The sequence below is a fragment of the Enhydra lutris genome, unplaced genomic scaffold, assembly GCF_002288905.1.
Source record: "Enhydra lutris kenyoni isolate GAN:26980312 unplaced genomic scaffold, ASM228890v2 scaffoldscaffold12, whole genome shotgun sequence".
In the NCBI taxonomy this organism is placed as follows: Eukaryota; Metazoa; Chordata; class Mammalia; order Carnivora; family Mustelidae; genus Enhydra; species Enhydra lutris.
Genome location: NW_019154096.1, coordinates 27,803,688 through 27,825,235, shown reverse-complemented (window position 1 = coordinate 27,825,235; position 21,548 = coordinate 27,803,688). Strand labels below are relative to the sequence as shown.

Sequence of the window (21,548 nt, the reverse complement as noted above, 5' to 3'; positions counted from 1 at the left end):
CATTCCAAAAATTAAGGTAAAATATAGACTTTTTCAGATATGTAAAAGCTGAAAGAATTAATCAGCAGCAAACCTGAACTATAGGATAGGTTGAAGGAAATCTTCAGGAAGAAGGAAAATTATACCATCCGGAAACTTGGATTTACAGGGGGGAAAAATGACCACTAACAAACAACAAAATGACATAAATAACAAAATGTTAACTATATGAGTAAACATAAAAAAATTCTTATTATTTAAATATGTTTAAAATACAACTGACTACACAAGAACCTTTTAAAAAATGAAGTTTAAAAAAGTAAAGTTGATTCAGCTGGCTAGATTCACAGGAAGGACTGGCCTGGCCAATGATTATGCCAGATGTTTTCCATAAATCAAATGAACCACAATTACATGGAAACATATTTAAGACAGGTATACAATGCACAATATGGCAGAAAATACATGCTGTGCAACTAGTTAAATTTATGATTAAAAATGTTTCCGGAATTTAAGAAACAAATGAGCAAGGGGGAAGAAAAAGCAAGACAAGCCAAGAAGAGTCTTAACTGCTGAGAACAAACTGATGGTAATTACCAGGGGGTGGGGGTGGGGGGATATGAAATAGCTGATGGAGATTAAGGTGTACTCTTGCTGTGATGGGCACCAGATGTCGTATGAATGTGTTGAATTACTATATTGTACACCTGAAACTAATATAACACTATTTTTTTTTTTAAAGAAGATTTTATTTATTTATTTGGGAGAGAGAGCACAGACGGAAAGGGAGAAGCAGACTCCCCACTGAGCCAGGACCTGATGTGGGACTCGATCCCAGGACCTTAAGATCATGGCCAAAGCCAAAGGCAGATGCTTAATGACTAAGCTATCAAGGCGCCCCATAACACTATATGTTAACTATACTGAAATTAAAATAAAATAAAATAAATAAAAATTTGTAAATGAAGTTTAAAATATTCAAAAGAATATTTTTATATTATTATAAATTATAATTTATATGATATTATTTATATAATATTAAAGGAATATTCAAAAGAATATTTCAAAAGATCTTTAGGGATGGCCAAACATTCACTGAAGACCATTAGTTGAAAGAGCACTGACATCTTGCTTCAAGATTTTTTATATCCACTCCTGCCCATTCAAACACCTCTCTATCTCCCCTCTTCTGCTTGTCTAACCACTACTTATTATCTTAGATTCTGCCTTTAAATGACTCTTCCTTCAGGAAACCATCCCAAATCTACAAGTACCTCTCCTACATACTCCCATGAGATTTATCACACCCTCTCAGTTTACTCTATTTTCCGAAAGACTCTAAGTTCAGCAAGGCCAAGAACCTTGTCTATCTTGTTCATTAACGTATTCACAAAGCAGAATGCCTGACACATAACGAATGTCCAATAGATATTTGTTGAATGAATGAATAAATGAATTTTCATCCAGTACAGGCCCGTAAAGATCATTAATTTAAAAAGTCACAAAACTTATTTTATTTCCAGGTACCATGAATGCTGGTCAAATTAAAGCAAACAAACCTAAGAATCACAGAATACAATGGTTGTGCTACACTTGCTTGCAAGGATCCAGTGACTGCATAAGTGTTTCAAACGTGGAAAAAAACAAAAACCCATCACGGAGAAAAGAAACAGAAAAAAAAAAAAGATGAAATCGAAAAGCTCTGCAGGAATCAATTTGATTCTCCACTAATGGTTCCCTTGTGTGGTAAAATGATAGGGCTAAAACAGACACTGTACGATTTTTTCTACAATAAGACATCTGATCTGTACATTAAAATTTAATGGCATTCATAAAAGCCAAACAAATCCCACCATGACTAACCGGTGGTTAGAAACAGATATGAGTCTGTTTTTGTCTGCTGAAAATGAGGTTTTATTAAAACATTCAAGCTGCCTTCTTCTTAAAGTGATCTTCTACTTTTTAAGACAAATCTAAATTTTTTAAAAAACATTTTAAAGAAAGACAGTAGGGAGAAGTTCTGTTTCCTAAATAATTATGTATCTTGACTATATCCTAATAATATTGATTTAGACACTTTAAATCAATCAACTACCAGTTGATTGTTGAAAGACAAGTTGAAAGCTTCTCTCTGCCTTTGAGTCTTCCACTTAAATTAACAGAAAATTCTTATGCTTTAGATCAGTGGACCAATGACAGCCCCACAGGACCCAAGAGATGTTCACTCATAAGCCACTAATCCATTCTTTCCAGGATTACACATGATTTAACTTGATACAATTTAAGATATATATACACAAAGACCCCTAGCTACTCAGTCCCATGTGATTTCAATTATCACTAATCAAGGAGATTAAGTTTATGGTGAATTTTTAATTAAAGAAATATAAGAGAAAAATAGATCCAGATATTAGAGATTGATTGCCATAAGTCATTTTGCAGGTTCTACTAGACCGCATCCAATCTTAAATTCCTTTAGTTTCATTCATTCATGTATTTGTTCTTCTAACTATTGAGGACCTGCTATGAATCCTAGGAACACAAGGTATTTTTAAGTCCCTACCTTCAGAAGGTCACCACCTCAGGAGGAGAAGACATACAGGTAAACAAAAATGCCTCAGTATTTAGAAGGACATCGAGCACATGCCAAGGGGACATAAGAGTGGAAAGGGTCATTTTCACCTGAGAGATTAGGAAAGTAGTGATGGGGAAGGTGCAGACGTCACTCCTGTCTCAGAAGCTCAGGTCTACTCACAGAGATGATCCTCTGTACAGCGTCTCTCTGCATTGTTTTTCCAATGGAACAATATTCTCTATCACACACACACACACACACACACACACACACACACACACACACGTAGTCCTTTCTGTGAAAAATAACATGCATTTGTCATAGACCTGGTTTGACTAGAGAGGGCAGTCTACTCTCACAAAGTGCGGGGAACCCATCTACTCTAAAGCCACACACCCTCAGTCTGCTCCTCCAAAAATAACCTAGCAGGGGCGACTTGGTGGCTCAGTCGTTAAACGTCTGCCTTCCGCGCAGGTCATGATCCCAGGGTCCTGGGATCTAGCCCCGCACTGGGTTCCTTGCTCTGCAGAAAGCCTGCTTTTCCCTCTTCTACTCCCCTTGCTTCTGTTTTCTCTTGCTGTGTCTCTGTCAAATGAATAAATAAAAATCTTTAAAAATCACCTAGCAAATCCCAGCTCACTGTTTTAACAAAGGGAAGAAGAGAGAACTTTGGAACAAAATAATGTAAAGGAAACAGTGCACTGGGCCTAATTAGACACATATTGCTCCATAATATAAACTGAAAAGCTCTCTAAAACATCAACAAATTAAAAGTCTACGCACTGCAAAAAAAAAAAACAAACAAAACAAAACAAAAAAAAAACAAACAAAAAAAAACAAATATGTTGGGGGTGGGGGGAAAAAACCTATGAAAATCCCTGTTTAAATAAAATCTGAATTTAATCAGTATAGCCATCAAGGCTATACACACTGTCACACACACACACACACACACACACACGCATGCATGCATTCTGTTTGCTAAAAACTGAAATGCTGTGAAACAGAACACCTAAAAATTTTATTTCACGGAAGTCGGATTACCCTGGAGCACACCCAAGGAAGCAGGTGTTAACATTTTGGACCTGTGCTTTCACAAGAGAGAGTTGGTCAGGCCACACTCACATCCATCTCACAAAACAACATTTGGAAGACAGGAAGGAAAGAGGTGAAAGAAGGAGATCATGATCAACTGGCGGGTGAGGCTCCCCCCCTACCTCGCCCCCATGGCCAGTGCACTCAGCACCTCCATCACCGCAATTTCCCACCAGGCTGGCCTTGGCAAAATTATTTGGCAGGCAAAATTGCCTGTCAAGGCTATTCCTGCTCTTATCTTAATCCTCGCTGAGACTTCCTTTCCTTCCCATCTGTGTAGGGTTTCTCAAAGGTCAAAAAAGACCCAGATCACTTCCAAGTCTGAGAAGCCTATCATATTTCAAAATTAAGAAATGCAAAATCAGAGCCATAAAAATGGTGGTACACTTAAGTGTTTACATCTAATAATTTTAATTGCACGATAAACACCTTTTTTAAGGATTTTATTTATTTATTGCGGGGGGCCAGAGGAGGAGGAAAAGGAAGAGGGAAAGAATCCCAAGCAGACTCCATGGTGAGCCCAGAGTTCAAGACGCAGGGCTTGATCTCATGATCTAGAGATCATGACCTGAGCCGAGACCAAGAGTCAGATGCTTAACCAACCAAGCCACCCAGGTGCCCCAAACATTCTTTTAAGAATCCCTCTTTTAGGGGCACCTAGGTAGCTCAGTGGGTTAAAGCCTCTGCCTTCGGCTCAGGTCATGATCCCAGGGTCCTGGGATCGAGCCCTGTCTCTCTGCTCAGCGGGGAGCTTGCTTCCCCCATCTCTCTGCCTGCCTCTTGGCCTACTTGTGATCTCTCTCTCTCTCAGTCAAATCAATAAATAAAATCTTTTAAATAAATAAGTAAAAAAATAATCCCTCTTTGGGGTCATAAAAGTAGCCAGTCCATTAAGTGTCAGCCTGAGGCTCAACTCACGATCCCAGGGTCCTGAAGTCGAGCCCCCCACGGGGCTCCCTGCTCAGCGGAACCTGCTTCTCCCTCTCCCTCTGCCTGCCGCTCTGCCTACTTGTGCTCTATCTCTCTGTAAAGTTTAAAAAACAAAACAAAACAAAACCTTTAAGACTCCCTCTTTTTCTCTATGACTACATATGTGGTATCATTTGAAAATAATATTATAGTCCAGACCTGAGCCCGAGAGAGAGGCCAGGGTATGGGGTCAGGGTCAGGCCCTCAAATTCTCTGTTTTCCCATATTTAGAGCCTAGCCTCAGTTGAACATATGATAAGTGAAAATGACTGCTGAGGCCTTGAAAATTCTCCCTTCACCAGGCATTTAAGCATTTAAATCATTAACCTGAGGAATGAGCTCCTGTGAAATTTCAGGCATCGGCAACTGAGAGTTCAGCCTATTTCTTGCGTCCCTCCTATAGGAAGTCCCACCTCTATAAGTAATTCATTTCATCCTCAGATCTTATTGTATATATACACAGGATTGAAAAGTAATAATAAAAATAATGGATGTGAATGGGATGCCCAGGTGGCTCAGTCGGTTGGTCAAGCATCCAACCCTTGGCTTTAGCTCAGATTATGATGTCAGGGTCCTTGGATGAAGCCCTATAGCGGGCTCCACACTCAGCAGGGAGTCTGCTTGAGGATTCTCTCTCTCCCTCTCTCCCTGCCCCTATCCTCACTCACACGCTCTCTCTAAAATAAATAAATTCATCTTCTAAAAAAATAATGTGAAGATTACAAAAGTCTCGGGAAGATGTGTGAAAATAAACAATTCTTCTATATACTCGCCACCTGGCACAAACTTTACTTCGAAACCTCAAAAGTAGAATCATCTCATGGCATCCCAGGACTAGGACTAGCCAATATGCTTTGGTCCTGGTGTTGCCATTTTGAGAAAGGCCAAGCATCCCCAGCCATTAGTCATCTAGAAACCTGAGTGAAGGCCACAAGAATAGTTAGAGTTTTTAGGAGGGAGTCGGGAACACTGAGTACAACGACGAACTTCAATCCAGTTCAAGTAGAAAGTACATGGTAGCAATTCACCCGCATGTACACTGTGATAACAGCAAAACGGGCTGTGCCAGCCCCATGCTCCCAGATTTATAGAGCCTCCAGGCCCCCATCCACCAATTACTCCTGGCCTTTTCTTAACTCAGTGATAGTATAGGACACTGCATGTATACACCCAAAACTAAAATTAGAAACCACAATGAGTCATATTTAAAACATCCAAAGCCTTTTAAGGGCCACACCAATCTCTCTTTGCTGAACATGTACACTGAGATACCAAAGCTAAAAGATACACAGAAATACCAGTGGCTCACTAAATTCTTTTCTTTCAGATGAGAGTAGGAGAGTAGGTGACCGGTTTTAACTTAGTCTTCAAACAAAACAGGATTCTGCCAGAGCCGAAAGATTAACTGAAGAGGAAGTGGCTTGTTGGAAAGGAAGGTTAAGAGTGTCACTAATGCCCAAACCACATGCTCTCTTCATTCTTGGTATGCCGCTTATTTGAAAGGTAGAGTATGAGTCATGCCCTTTGAATCCTTTAAAGCCTGAATGATTAGTATTGGTCTTTTTCCTTACTTCCTTCACGCCCTGTTCAAATCTGATGTCTGTGAAGGGAGAGGAGATTTGAGCCTGCAAGATTCAGGCAAGAGCGGGGCGCCTGGGTGGCTCAGTGAGTTAAAGCCTCTGCCTTCGTCTCAGGTCATGATCTCGGGGTCCTGGGATCAAGCCTGCATCGAGCCCCACATCGGGCTCTCTGCTCCGCGGGGAGCCTGCTTCCTCCTCTCTCTCTCTGCCTGCCTCTCTGCCTACTTGTGATCTCTGTCAAATAAATAAATAAAATCTTTAAAAAAAAAAAGAAGATTCAGGCAAGAGCTCTGCTACCTCTAGATCCATTGGCTCCTATGGTCCTATGGTCCTTCCTCCCTACGCTGCTGGTAGGATTACAGCAGAAACAGAAGACTGCAGAAGCAAGTGTGTCTTACAGATACTAGTAGGTTTTTAATGTATCTTAAAGCTATTGTGATGAATAAAACAAAATTTTATTTTAAAACATTATAAAATCACTGCATCTTTCATTCTTATCCATTTTTAAACAAATGGCAATAAAAATCTCACTATTATTATTTGAAGGTCCTTATGCTAAAAAAAAAAAAAAGTTGATAATCACTGTTCTACAGCAGAATGTAACGAATGAGTTAGGCGTCTAAATATCTAAATACAAAATGGAATGGCTATTCCATTCCAAAACAACTGCCAAGAACTAAGATATGGTTTACAAAAAATTGGAGATACAAGTCAACAGTAGACTAACATCAATCAATAGTTATTCTTTAAAAACGGCAATAAATGGGTGCCTGGGTGACTCAGTCAGTTGAGTGTCCGACTCTTGATTTCAGCTCAGATCTTGATCTCAGTCAGGGTCATGGGATCTCGCCACATAGGCCTCCATGCTCAGCTGGGAATCTGCTAGAGATTCTCTTTCTTCCTCTCCCTTTGCCCCATCCCCTGCTCAAGCACACGAACATGCTCACCCTCTCTCTAATAAGTATATAAATCTTTTTTTTAAAAGGGTAACAGGGTGCCTGGGTGGCTCAGTTGGTTGGGGCACTGCCTTCAGCTCAGGTCAGAGTCCCCGGATCAAGTCCCGCATCGGGCTTCCGGTTCTGCAGGGAGTCTGCTTCTCCCTCTGACCTTCTCCCCTCTCATGCTTTCTCTCACTCTCTCTCACTCAAATAAATGAATAAAATCTTTTTTAAAAATGGGGGGTAACAAATAACAAACTACTTGACAGAATTTAGGACCCAGGAGAATCATAACCTTGTTAACCACTTACTACTAATAATATTGCTTTGAGATATATAAAGCTAAAGCTGACAATTATGAAAAAAACTGACAAGCCTACAATTACTGTAGGAGATTTCAACATACTTCATCATAGACTGATAGTTCAAGCAGACAAAACAGTAAGGCAATAAAATTTTGATTGGTAATATTTAGGGGCTCCTGGCTGACTCAGTCAGCAGAGTGTGCAACTCTTGATCTCAGGGTTGTGAGCTCAAGTCGACTCCATGCTGGGTGTAGAGATTACTTAAAAATAAAATCTTAAAACAATTATAATAATAATGTTTATATGTTGACTTAATGCAAGCAAAAAAGAATATACTTTCTCTTCAAGTAAACATAGCACACTTAGCAAAACTGACATATATTATATCACAAAAGAATTTCCAAGAATTGATATTATATCCATCATGTTTTGGGCACAATGCAATTAAATTAGAAATAGAGCAATAAAAAGATAGTAAAAAGAATTTTGAAAATTTTAAAACGTACTCCTAAATAAAGCATATCATTAAAGATGAGATCACAACCAAATCACAACTATTAAAGTTTCTAGAGCTGGAAAATTCACAATCCCATCTACAACTGCATCAAAAAGAATAACAAACCTAAGAATAAATTTAACCAAGGAGGTGAAAGACCTATATATTGAAAACAACAAAACATTAATGAAATAAATTTAAGACACAAACAGGTATCCCACATTCATGGCTTAGAAGAATTAATATCATTAAAATATCCATCCTACACAAAGTAATATACAGATTCAATATAATCCCTCTCAAAATTTCAGTGGCATTTTTCACAGAAATAGAACAATCCTAAAATTTGTATGGAACCAAAAAAGATCCCAAATAGACAAAACAATTTTGAGAAAGAAGAACAAAGCTGGAGGCATGACACTCCCTGATTTCAAACTATGTTACAAAGCTATAGTAATTAAAACAGTATGGTATTGGCTTAAAAACAGACACATAAATCAATGGAACAGAGAGTTCAGAATAAACCCACATATGTATGGTCAACTAATTTAAGGCAAAGAAGTAAAGAATATACAATGGTGAAAGGACAGTCTCTTCAATAAATAGTGTTGGTAAAACTGGACAGCCACATGCAAAAGAATAAAAGTGGACCTCTACCTTTTTTTTTTAAGTAGGCTCCATGCCCAGCACAGAGCCCAATGCAGGGCTTGAACTCCCAACCTCAAGATCAAGACCTGAGCTGAGATCAAGAATCAGATGCTTAACCAACCAAACCACCCAGGTGCCCCCAAAATAGACCCCTATCTTCCATCACTCACAAAAATTAACTCAAAATGAACTCAAGACTTGAATATAAAACCTGAAACCATGATACTCTTAGAAGTCAACATAAGTCGTAAGCTCCTTGGCACAGGTCTTCATGATTTTTCTAATCTAACAACAAAAGCAAAGGCAACAAAAGCACAAACTACATCATACTAAAAATCTTTTACACAGCAAAGAAAGCCATCAACAGAATGAAAAGGCAACCTAGTGAACAGGAGAAAATATTTGTAAATTGTATATCTGATAAGGGGCTAATATCCAAAATACATAAAGAACTCCTACAACTCAAGAGCAAAAAACCCCAATCAATCCAATTTAAAAATGGGCAGAAGATATGAAAGGACATTTTTCCAAAGAAGACATACAAACCGCCAACAGGCACATGAAAAAGTGCCCTATATCACTAATCATCAGGAAAATGCAAATCAAAACCACAATGGATATCCCCTTACACCAGTCAGAATGGCTATTATCAAAAAGACTAGAAATAACAAGTGTTGAAGAGGATGTGGAGAAAAGGGAACTCTTGTACACTGTTGGTGGGAATTCAAACTGGTGCAGCCACTATGGAAAACAGTATGGAGGTTTCTCAAAAAATTAAAAATAGAAATATCGTATGATCCAGCAATTCTGCTTCTCGGTATTTACACAAAGGAAATGAAAACACTAACTTGAAAAGATATATGCACCCTTATGTTCACTGCAACATTACTTATTAGAATAGCCAAGATATGGAAACATCTTAAGTGTCTATTGATGGATAAATGGATAAGAAACTGCTATATATAATTAGGTATTATTTGGCCATAAAAAAAGAAAAAACCTTGCTATCTGTAACATGGATGGACCTCAAGAGTGTATGGTAAGTGAAATAAGACAGAGAAAGACAAATACCATATCACCTCTCTTATATGTGAAATCAATCAATCAAATAAATGTATGCATGGATAGACGGTTGGATGGATGGATGGATGGATGACCAACCAACCAAGTTCACAGATACAGAGAAGAGACTGGTAGTTGTGAGAGGCAAGGGTTGGGGGTGAGAGAAATGGATAAACTGTTTTTGTCCTTTTCTTTAGTTTAAATACACTGAATAATAATACAACATACCAATAGCTGCTTCCAAACTTGTAGTAGAACTTAGAATAAAATTAAGAGCCTAAAATATATTTATTTTAAAAAAGAAAGTTTGAACATAAAGACTGAAATATTGAAAATAAAGTATTTAAATAATAAACAATATGAAATGAATAAGTCATGGGAATAAAAGGTAGAGCATAGGAAATATAGTCAATGGTGTTGTATGGTGATAGATGGTAGCTACACTTGTAAGCACAGCACAATGTATAAACTTGTCAAATCTCTTACGTTGTACACCTGAAACTAATATAACATTGTGTGTCAACTCTTCAATTAAAAAACAAATTAAAAATAAAGTTAAAGTAATTAATTAATATGAAAGAATTTAATGAAATAAACCATACAGGGAAAATAATAAAATATAAATCTCTAGAAGAGTAATAAGAAAAAAGGCAGAAATAAATAATACTGAACAAAAAAGGTGATATAACTAGAAATGTTACAGATGAAAATAATAGTAAGTCACTATGAACTTCATACTAACAAATTTGTGAGCTTAGATGAATGGATAACTTTTTAGAAAAGTATCAGATTAAAAAAGTTGACTCAAAATGAATTTAAGACTAGAATTACATAAAGAAAAAAAAAGGACACTGAATGAGTAATCAAGTTTCTTCTACCAAAAGATACTAGACCCAGGGTTTTATATGCAAGTTTGGCCAAACTTTCAAAAAACAACTAATGTTTATTTTATGTAAACTGTTTCAAAAACTAGAAAAAGATCCTATTTTATGAAGTTAAAATAACCTTGACACCACAACTGGATGAGAACAGACCAAGAAAATTATAGATCAAGATACTTCATGGACAAAGAAGCAATATCCTTTTGAAATATTAGCAAAATTGAATTTAGCACTGTATTTTCTTTTTTAAAATCACAACCAAGTAGGGTTTATCCTAGAAACACAAAGATGGTTCACCATCACAAAATCTATATTCAGGGATGCCTGGGTGGCTCAGTTGATTAAGCGTCTGCCTTCGGCTCAGTTCATGATCCCGGAATCCTGGGATCAAGTCCCACATCGGGCTCCTTGCTCATCAGGGAGCCCACTTCTTCCTCTGCCTACCTCTCTCTCTCTCTCTGACAAATAAAGACAGAAATCTTAAAAAAAAAAAAAAAATCTATATTCATGAGTAGACCGGTCTGTCTCATAAAGGATAAAAAGTGCATTATTATCTCAATAGGTACAGAAAGAGCTTTAAATAAAAACAAGCAATCATGTTTTGTTTTGCTTTTTTTTTAAGACCTTACCACAGGAGACAAAAAAAAATTGGGGGAAAATGTTCTCTGAGAAAATCTTTAAAAAGCAATTACTTTATTTGAAGAAAAGGACTGAGAAAGATTGAGAAGCTAAGGAAGGAAACTAATAATCACCAAACGTCTTTTTTTTTTTTTTCAGGTACTTTCACATACATTATCTCACTCATTTAAGCCTCACAAAAACTATTAGCCCATAAGAAGTCCTTGTAATGAAGTGAGAGTCTTAGCATATTGGAATGAGCGCAGCGTGGAAGTCAGGCCAGGGTTTGAATCCTGCCTCTACATTGACGTACTGGGAGACTTTGCAACAAGTTCCTGAGTTTCCCTGGGTCTTAGCTTCCTCAACTACAAGATGAGGTGAATTAAGGATACAACTTAAAGTACCCAGTTCATAAAAGGTATTCAGGAAATGGAGCTATTTTTATAAGGCTCTTTTGCTGTACTAAGGAAAGAACAATAAAGATTTTAAACAGATGTGGGGAAAAAATTTTAATCTTGAGGGGCGCCTGGGTGGCCCAGTGGGTTAAAGCCTCTGCCTTCAGCTCAGGTCACGATCCCAGGGTCCTGGGATCAAGCCCCGCATGGAGCTCTCTGCTCGGCGGGGAGCCTGCTTCCCCCCACCCCACTCTGCCTGCCTCTCTGCCTGCTTGTGATCTATGTCTGTCAAATGAATAAATAAAATCTTAAAAAAAAAAAAAAAAGATGCCCATTATTTAAAAAAAAATTTTTTTTTTAATCTTGAGAATTTCTTGATCTGGGACTTGACCTAGATAGGAACAGTCAAGGTAATAATTAAGGGAATACTTGTGTCTAATTATGTATAGTGTTTCTGTTTGGTTTGGAGCAGCAAGGCAGACACAGCCAATGACCTCCATTCATCTACCAAATAAAGCAGTTGGAGTAAATAATCTCTAGGATTCCTTTTAACCTTAAAATGTTATGACTTGAACTTCTTTACAGCTTAAGAGTTGCAAGACACTGCAATACATCACAAACTACATCAGTAATATTCCTTCTGTGGAAATACTTGGGAAAAGTGTAAACTGTTATCGTCTATGAGTGGTATAAAATTAGCACTGCCTAAGAGAGAGGGATGGACCACATGATTTCGTGGAAGGTCAGATGGTGGAAAGAACACGGAATCAGAAGCCACGAGACCACCAACAGGAAGAGTGTCCTGCCACATAAGAAGCTGAGCTGACCATGGGTGTGTTAAAGTTGGTAAAACCTCAGTGTTTTACTGTAAATCAATTTATCAATACTTGAAGTTGTTGTTCTCAGAAGACGGAAATATGTAAATCCCTGGCCCAATAGTATGTACTTGATAAATGTGAGTTCCCTTGGTCCCTTGAGTTTCTTTCAATCATATGATTTTGATTACTCTGTAGAAATAGAAACCAAAGGGTTACATGTTTAAAGTTTGATTTATTTCTTAATCAGAAAGTATACAAAGTAAACCAAGGATCAAATCCCTGCCAAAGTGTTTGGAACTCTTCTGCAAATTAATAATCCTGACTCAGAGTTCATTACTGTAAAGACTTAAATCATTTTTGTTTGAGAAACTCTGTGAAAAACAGTAGTACACAATTATGTTTAATGTAGCAAGTTCAAAGGTGAACTATTTAAAGTTTGAGTGTTTGCTCTAGGTCAAAAATGCAGTAAGTCAGCCAGCAGATGTGAATAACTGTCTCGCAGAACCTTGATTATCTATGTTAAGAGACAAAAATCTTCTCTTAAATAGCAGTGGAAAGGATCACCAAAAAACTCAACTTGAAAAATAAAACATTAGAATCATACATGAGTCCCACATAAGCAAAGTGCACTGAGTGGTATGATCAAAGAATTAATTCTAAAAAGAGATATTCTGGGCACTTTCACTGAGAAGAGTGGTTAAAAATATAAATTTCACCACAGATTATTCTGAGTGTTCAAAATCATAAGCAAAGGAAAAGCAAAATGTAAGGGGGCTGGTGATCTAAAAATATGACACCACTATTTTAGGTCTAAAGAGATCTAAATTAAGTGAAAGCATGTTTCAACCCTTTGCAAATTTCTTCATTGTAGAACACAAATATCAATCAAGGTAAAATTGTACAAATATTACTGTAATTGGGGTTACTAACAAAGTTTAAGAGTTCAAACAGGGCAATTTTCTAGGAAATATGATTAATGGTAATCACGCAGATTGTTAATAGTACATACACCATTTCACATGGTATTTTAGGAACATTCTTTTATTCAATAGGCCTAGACATTACAGTATGTTTCAAAAATAATCCAAGCTGGTGAATCAACACAAGTTTTGATGATTTCAAGCAGACTGTTCAGAGCAACACTGAACAGAAAGTGGCAACCCTTTGCAGTTCTAAATCAAACTATCATTTGCCTGCCAATAGACAAAGCCACTGATGCCCTTTTCAAGGAGTTCATACAACAAGGACCACCTCATAAGTGACTCATTTTCATACATTCAGATACGGAACACCCTTGGATAGGATCCAAAAACTGCCTCCACATTCATTTCTGCCCCGCTGCAGAAATAAGAATGAAATTCCATTGTACACTACAACAGCAATTTTTTCAAGGCAAATAAAATAGTTTGCCATAAACATTTTTCACCTATAAGGAATCCATCTGGAAATAAATCCACACTGGCAGAAAACGAATCTGGTAGGTTCATAGAGCTTACTCTCCTTCGATAGCCCCTATTATCCATCCAGTATTTGGCTATGAATGGTGAAAAACCACTTTCAGCTTGTCATTTTACTGCTCAAGAACTGCAAAGCTTCTGGGACACCTGGGTGGCTCAGTTGGTTAAGCCGCTGCCTTCGGCTCAGGTCGTGATCCCAGGGTCCTGGGATGGAGTCCCACATCGGGCTCCTTGATCAGCAGGGAGCCTGCTTCTCTCTCTGCCTCTGCCTGCGGCTCTGCCTGCTTGTGTGCTCGCTCGCGCGCTCTCTCTCTCTCTCTCTCTCTGACAAATAAATAAATAAATAAGATCATTATTTAAAAAAAAAAACTGGACCGCTTCTCTGCTACCCAATTCCAAATTCCTCTGCCTGGCTTCCAAGCGCCTATATCACCTGGCAGAACTTACCTTGGCTTAGTTTCTACCACTCCCAACATGACCGTCCCTTTCCTCACAGGCCCTATGACTTGCTTCTGCAGTGCATTCCACCCGGACTGTTTTCCGTCTCCCCACATCTGTCTTTCCCAAATCCCACTTCCCACATGCAACCTCTTTCTTCTATTCCTGCTTACGGTGATAGCACTTTCTCTGCATTGCTATTTTATAGTGAAAGTCGGTCTGCATTACAGCTCTTATTTATTTATTTACTTACTTACTTGAGAGAGAGAGTGTGCAAGTGGTGGGGTAGGGGCAGAGGGAAAGGGAGAGAGAAACCCAAGCAGACCCCACACTAAGCAGGAGCCAGACACCAGGCTCAGGTTCACCACCCTGAGATCAAACCTGAGCCAAAACCAAGAGTTAGATACTTAATGGACTGTGCCACCCAGGTGCCCCTCCACATTACAGCTCATTAATTTGAAACTTCTTAAAGCATTTTTTTAAACTTCTTTTTTTTTTTTTAAGATTTTATTTTTAAAAAGCAATGTCTATACCCAACATGGGGCTGGAACTCACAACCCTGAGATCATGAGTTGCATGCTCTACCAACTGAGCCAGCCAGGCACCCCCTTCTTAAAGCATCTTAAAAGAATTTCTCTGCAACAGAAGTTTGTTCCTCCATGATACACAGAAGAATAAAAACCACATGGGAGCACCTGGGTGGTTCAGTTCATTAAGCATCTGCCTTCGGCTCAGGTCATGATCCTGGGGTCCTGGAATCAACCCCAACTCAGGCTGCCTGCTCAGGGAGAGTCTGCTTCTGCCTCTCCCTCTGCCTGCCAATCTCTTTGCTTGTGCTCTAAATCCTCTCTCTCTCTGTCAAATAAATAAATAAAATCTTAAAAGAAAAAAAAGAATATGTATGACATTCCCCCACATGTGTACCTGGAATTATGCACAATTTCCAGCCATAACAGCTATAATTTCACTAATATCTTTCTTATTAAAAAAAACATAATATAAAGCAAGTGAATATATTATAGTGCAATAAAAATTAAAAGAAAACAATTACCTAGTAAACAGGGATGAGAAGGATGTTTTTATACATGTGACTCTGAATGTGCTCAATTTATTTTAAAAAAACAAAGCATTTATAAATTTTGACATATTATTATTGCTAACAAATAACAATACATCTTACAAGTGATCACTCAAAATACACTGGTAAGAACTACCATCTATGTAGCACGTGGTGTGCTAGACATAATAGAAGATAATCAATAAATAACCAATTAGTACATCTAGCTCATTAATCAATTACACATAAATATTGCTGCTGCCTGATAATGATGATGATTGACAATGATGCAAAATACTCTTCTGCTAACAGTCTCTAAAGGAACAAATGACTTTTTACAGGGAAAATCTAACCAATATTATGCAAATCTAACCAATATTATAACAGTACGGCATGACCGTTACACTCCTCAAGTTTATGAAGATTGAGACAGTTTCTTTAGCAATCATCATGCAACCCTACACCTCCTGTGCAACAGTGTGGCTATTATTACAATCTTGGGTAAAATTAGTAAATTGTCAATGCTATCTGCTAGGGCAGTTAGAGATCAGACAACTTTTGCTCCACCCAAGAGAAAGCCTTTCTGTAACAGTGGAAATTTTGCTCTATATTATAATGTTCTCACTTTTACAATAAGGAATTGCCCAAGCACTAGAAGGCCCTCATTGAAACTTATAACTCAGATGTATAATTTTTAACTGATATTAAACCTATTCTCCAACATATCCACATGACCTTAACTGCCAGTCTCTCAAATAGACCATGATGTGATTTTGACAACCCCCCCAATCCTAAAAATGTCAAAAATCCTGAAAAATATATCTTTCCCTAAAAAACCTCTAAACGTATTATCAGATTGCTTAGGTATAAATCTGCCTACAGGCCAGGAGTCTTCTGTTTTCTCTAGTCCTGACATTCTAACATTCTAGGAGCAGGAATTAATCTAAGAATAAATTTTTAAAACATCTTTTAGTCTTTAGCATTGCCTAAGCAGACACTATTTAGAAGTCTTTGTAAAAGTGGATGACAGAGGAAGCTCTGTCATGCCCTGGAAACCTCCAAACATCAACCAAACAGCCCAAAAGAATGTCCTACTCAACAGTTCCAAGGATGTCATTAACTGCTTCCATCTGTTTCCCCTCTATGTCCCCTCCCCCTTCAAGCCAAGGCATCTACTAAAGTTATTTTCTGCTACATTTTGCATTCTAAAGAAAAGCAAGAAAAGCATGAAGAGCCATAATATTTTAAATTATGGAATATTTGCCCCCCAAATCTGTTTGACAACCATAGCCATTTTATTTATACTCTATCCTATTTCCAAGTAACATGTTAAGTTATGTACTTTTTAAACAGTGCTCAGTAAATTTTTCAGTTGATGGTAACATAGTGTTTTTCCCTGATTCCCCACAGAGACCAGGATTTTTCCCCCATGGTGGAATAAAGGTTAAAACCTCTGAAGGGTTTCATCTATTGATGATCCCTATCTAAATCAGCTGTTTAAAATTGCATAATTTTATTACGCATAATTAAAACTGCATAATTATGACTTTTTAATTCTGTCATTAATTCCACATTTGTTGGTTAGGATTCCCCTCATCAACTAGGGTTATTGGGCTACTCTGAGATAGTCTGTACAGGGGGGCAAGATAGTTACAATATTGGAGGAGGGGAGAGGACAACTTTTGACATCTATTCCCTTAGCAACTTCCAAATATACAGTACAGTACTGTTAACTATAGTTACTATGCTGTACATTATATCCCCAGAACTTATTTATCTTATAACTGAACTCTGTACCTTTCAACCACCTTCTTTCACTTCCCTCCACACACACACACACACACACACACACACACACATTTTCTTTATCCATTCATTCTGATGGACATTCAGGTTGTTTCTATGTCTTGGCTATTATAACAAATGTTGCAATGAACATAGGAGTGCAGATTATCTTTTTGATATAGTGATTTTGTTTCCTTTGGATGAATATACGGAAATAGAATTGCCGGATTATACGGTAGTTCTATTTTTAATTTTTTGAAGAACCTCTGGAAAGCCAAGATAAATGCTTTTTTTTTTTTCTCTAAATTACCAATTACCAATAAATAAATAAATAATTACCAGAGTAGGGGATTGGTGTCCTGGTTACCAAGGGCAATGAAGTTTTATTTTGTTTTAACGTTACCTACTTTTGGGGCGCCTGGGTGGCTCAGTGGGTTAAAGCCTCTGCCTTCGGCTCAGGTCATGATCCCGGGATCCTGGGATCAAGCTCCGCACTGGGCTCTCTGCTCAGCAGGGAGCCTGCTTCCTCCTCTCTCTGCCTGCCTCTCTGCCTACTTGTGATCTCTCTCTCTCGCTCTCTGTCAAATAAATAAATAAAAATATTTTTAAAAAGAAATAAATAAATAAAGTTACCTACTTTTTTAAAAATATTATCACAACTAAGACACACTCCTTAATTTTTTTTTTTAAGTCCCCAAGGAAGCCTATGAGAGCACATAGCATACTTCAGGGATATATCTCTGGGAATGAGCAGAAATGAGTTTCCTAAAGAAATTCTTTACCAAATGATATTCATAGACTTAAATGATAGGGCTGAAAGGAACTTTCTAAGGGGTTATATAGTTCAAATATCCACCTAATGTTGGAACCCTCTGTACATTATCTGCCCACACCGTGTACCTTCCAAGGGGCTGAGGGGAAAACAGGTACAAGTTAGACCTGTGTTTCTAACATAACATAAATATAAGTTTAACTACAGTGTTTATTGACAGCATAGGACTGATCTTAATATTACCACGCTGATTAAATGGCATGCAAACAAAGTAGGCTCATATTGGTTAGAACTGGAAGAAGCCTTGGGGGTTAATGAGTCCAATGAAGGCAAGTCAGACAAGTCAGACAAAACAGGCTCTACCAAAAAAAAACAAACAAACAAACAAACAGATGCTCTGGCCCCTTACTTCCTGACACATGAATATTTTGCAGAATTAACAGAAATACCGTTATGTAGAAGCACCCACTCAAGTAAGTTAGAAATAAGAAGACATCAATATGGGTGAAATTTTGCATCTGTTCAAAGAAAACAGAACATAAGGAGGATAAAAATAAAGGAATACTTCTCACGTTATTTAAAATTGTGATATGTAACATACATACTGAAAATTGTATAAAACATATGTATAATACAAAGAATAAAACAACCACCTATATAATTCAACACTTATATCAAGAAATACATTACCACTGTATTTATTTGTTTGTTTTTACATTATTACCATTTTAGAGGCCCCTGTGTGCCCCTCCCCAAGTATAACCCTCTTCCTTCCTCCCAGAAATACTACTATCCTGACTTCTGCAAGCATTATTTTCTTATCTTTATCCTTTTATCACATAAGTAGGCATTCCTAAACAACACAGTTTATTTCTACATGTTTTTGCACTTTAAATAAATGGGACCTACCTACATATCTACCATTCATTTCTCTTAATTATTTTTGAGATTCATTCATTTTTTAATTAAATTTAATTGAAATTCATAACATAAAATTAACCATTTTCAATCCTTTTCATTACTGATTAGTATTCTAATTTATAACTATACCATAATTGTTTTCTTCCATTCTACTATAAATAGATCAGAGGGTCATCATGAGTAATGTTGATACCAATATTTTCATATTGTCCTAGAGTACATGAGCATAAGTTTCTCTAAGAATTGCCTATCTTCTAATTTACTAACACCAAACTGTTTTCCAAAGAGGCTGCACCACTTTACATTCTCAATCGGAGTGTATGAGAGTTCCATTGTTCCACATCATTATCAACAACCGATATTATCAGACTTCTTAATTTAGAGGTCCTAACAGAATAATTTGCATGGCTCTGATGACTAATGAGATAAAGCACCTGTTCATCTTTTTTTTGGCCATTTGGGTTTCCTCTCTTTTGAGGTACCTATTCAAATCCTTTGCCCTTCCTTTTTGTAACTGAATAGATTTACCTTACTCTTGACTTGTAGAGATCATACTTTTTGGGTTTTTTTGCTTTATGCATCAGCCTTTACTTTTACATAGTACTTGACTGCCACAGAACAAAGCCATTGATCAAAGACAACATAATCAAGAACTTAACAAAGTTTTAACTAGTCAAAAGTTAGCATCTCTGCTTTTACTCAGGATAGGCCAAAACACCTGCAAATTGTTTGTAGGAGTTTGAGTGATATGTAAATATAACTTAAATTTAAAATGCCACTGGAAATACATTGCAACTAATTTTTTGAACTTTGTATCTATTGTTATTTCCTTATCTTCAGGTGAAGGTGTTCAGCATATTACCCAGATTCATGCCTGCTAAGGTCAGAATGTTTCTAAATCCTTCCCATTCCAGACAATGAAATTCAGAAGTCATAGTTTTATTAAAAATTATTATGTCAAAAATGCTTAACAGCAATGAATACAATCAACAGTAGGAAACCAGAGTGTTAAAAGATCAAAAGTCAAATTTCAATTGTAAATACTTAAAAAAAAAAAAAAGCTGTTCCTGGAATCAGTTAATTTTCTTTTCTAACAAGAGGATTATTCTGCTTAGCAAGAGAAGAATGTTTTAATTACTCACTTAATAAATGCTGGTGGCATATCTCTCTTCAAAATTTGATCCTCAGTGGTTTGAACAGTCTCTTTTCCAACCTACAGGAGAAAAAAGATTCACAATTCAATAATAAATTCTCAGACTTCTAAAGACTATTACTTCAACATATTTGAAACATATACTTTATATATAATCTATCCTTGAAGTTTTGGATTCAAAAAAAATTTCTAGATTTTTGAAATTATCAAGACTGTTCCCAGATATGCTTCCACAATACGCCTGGACAACAATATGGAGTACAAACATAACGTATTACCCCTTCTTCAGAACCATTCATTTGAAGGCATCCCTGAGCACAGTAAAAAAAAAAAAGAGAGAGAGAGAAAAATGCATCACTGAGATTTATGTGTATATGTTTAATTGACAAACTGCTATCTCTCTCTCTTTTTCTTTTTTAAGATTTTATTTATTTTTTGACAGAGAGAGAGATCACAAGGAGGCAGAGAGGCAGGCAGAAAGAGAGAGGGGGAAGCAGGCTCTCTGCTGAGCAAGGAGCCCGATGTGGGGCTCGATCCCAGGACCCTGAGATCATGACCTGAGCCGAAGGCAGAGGCTTAACCCACTGAGCCACCCAGGCGCCCCTCTCTTTTTTTTTTTAAATAATCTCTACACCCAATGTGGGGCTCGAACTCACAACCCCAAGATCAAGAGTCATATGCTCTACTGACTGAGCCAGCCAGGTACCCCATATCTCTAAAACAATGCATGAAGTACATGAATCAAGCAAGGTAAGTAGGCCAAAATGTCTATACAGAAAAAAACAGATGTTACTGGAACTGAAGAAATATGAAGAAATTATGATGTTGAAACTAGAAACCAAACATACAAAAATACACAACCTCACCATCATCTAATAAATTCAAACTAAAACAACATGATTTTTCCCCTAATTATAGAACAACTATAAAAAAATAATATATAATGCTGAATTCTACAATGGAATAGTTTTATACCTTTCTGGTGGAATTATAAACTGGCATACTCTCTTTGGAAAAGCATTTGCTGGTATGAATTAAGAAATACAAAAAATACCTAGGAATTCCCCTATAAGCAATAATACTAAATGTGGTAATAACAATATTTACAAAAATATTCATGATCATGTTAGTTATAAAAGCTGAAATGTTTTTTTTTTGTAATTTTTTTTTAAACATTTTATTTATTTATTTGAGAGAAGAGAGAGACAGTGAGAGAAAGCATGGCAAGGAGAAGGTCAGAGGGAGAAGCAGACTCCCCATGGAGCTGGGAGCCCGATGTGGGACTCGATCCCGGGACTCCAGGATCATGACCTGAGCCGAAGGCAGTCGCTTAACCAACTGAGCCACCCAGGCGCCCCAAAGCTGAAATGTTTTTAAACAACTAATCCAACAATGAGGAACAGTTAAGCAAATTAAGATCTATCTTTAGGTAGTATACTATAGGGCTATTAAAACAATGGTTATAAAGACGCAACACTACAGGAAGATGTTTATGACATTTTATTTCATTTAAAAGTTATAAAAATAATAAATACAGAATGATTAAAACAAACCAAAAAAATCTATATGCACGAAGTAAAACACTGAAAAAATACAAAACAAAATG

At 37.1% G+C, this 21,548-nt stretch overlaps 1 protein-coding gene across 2 annotated transcripts in view; it reads right to left on the bottom strand.

The window, feature by feature from the left end:
• The window catches only part of LOC111145183 (vinculin), a 113,357-nt gene that overhangs the window by 54,067 nt on the left and 37,742 nt on the right, over nucleotides 1–21,548 (bottom strand). For both annotated transcript variants that reach the window (XM_022499901.1, XM_022499900.1), the window contains exon 2: nucleotides 19,932–20,002. In XM_022499901.1, coding sequence (XP_022355609.1) covers nucleotides 19,932–20,002 — 71 coding nt within the window. The remainder of the gene's footprint in view (nucleotides 1–19,931; nucleotides 20,003–21,548) is intronic.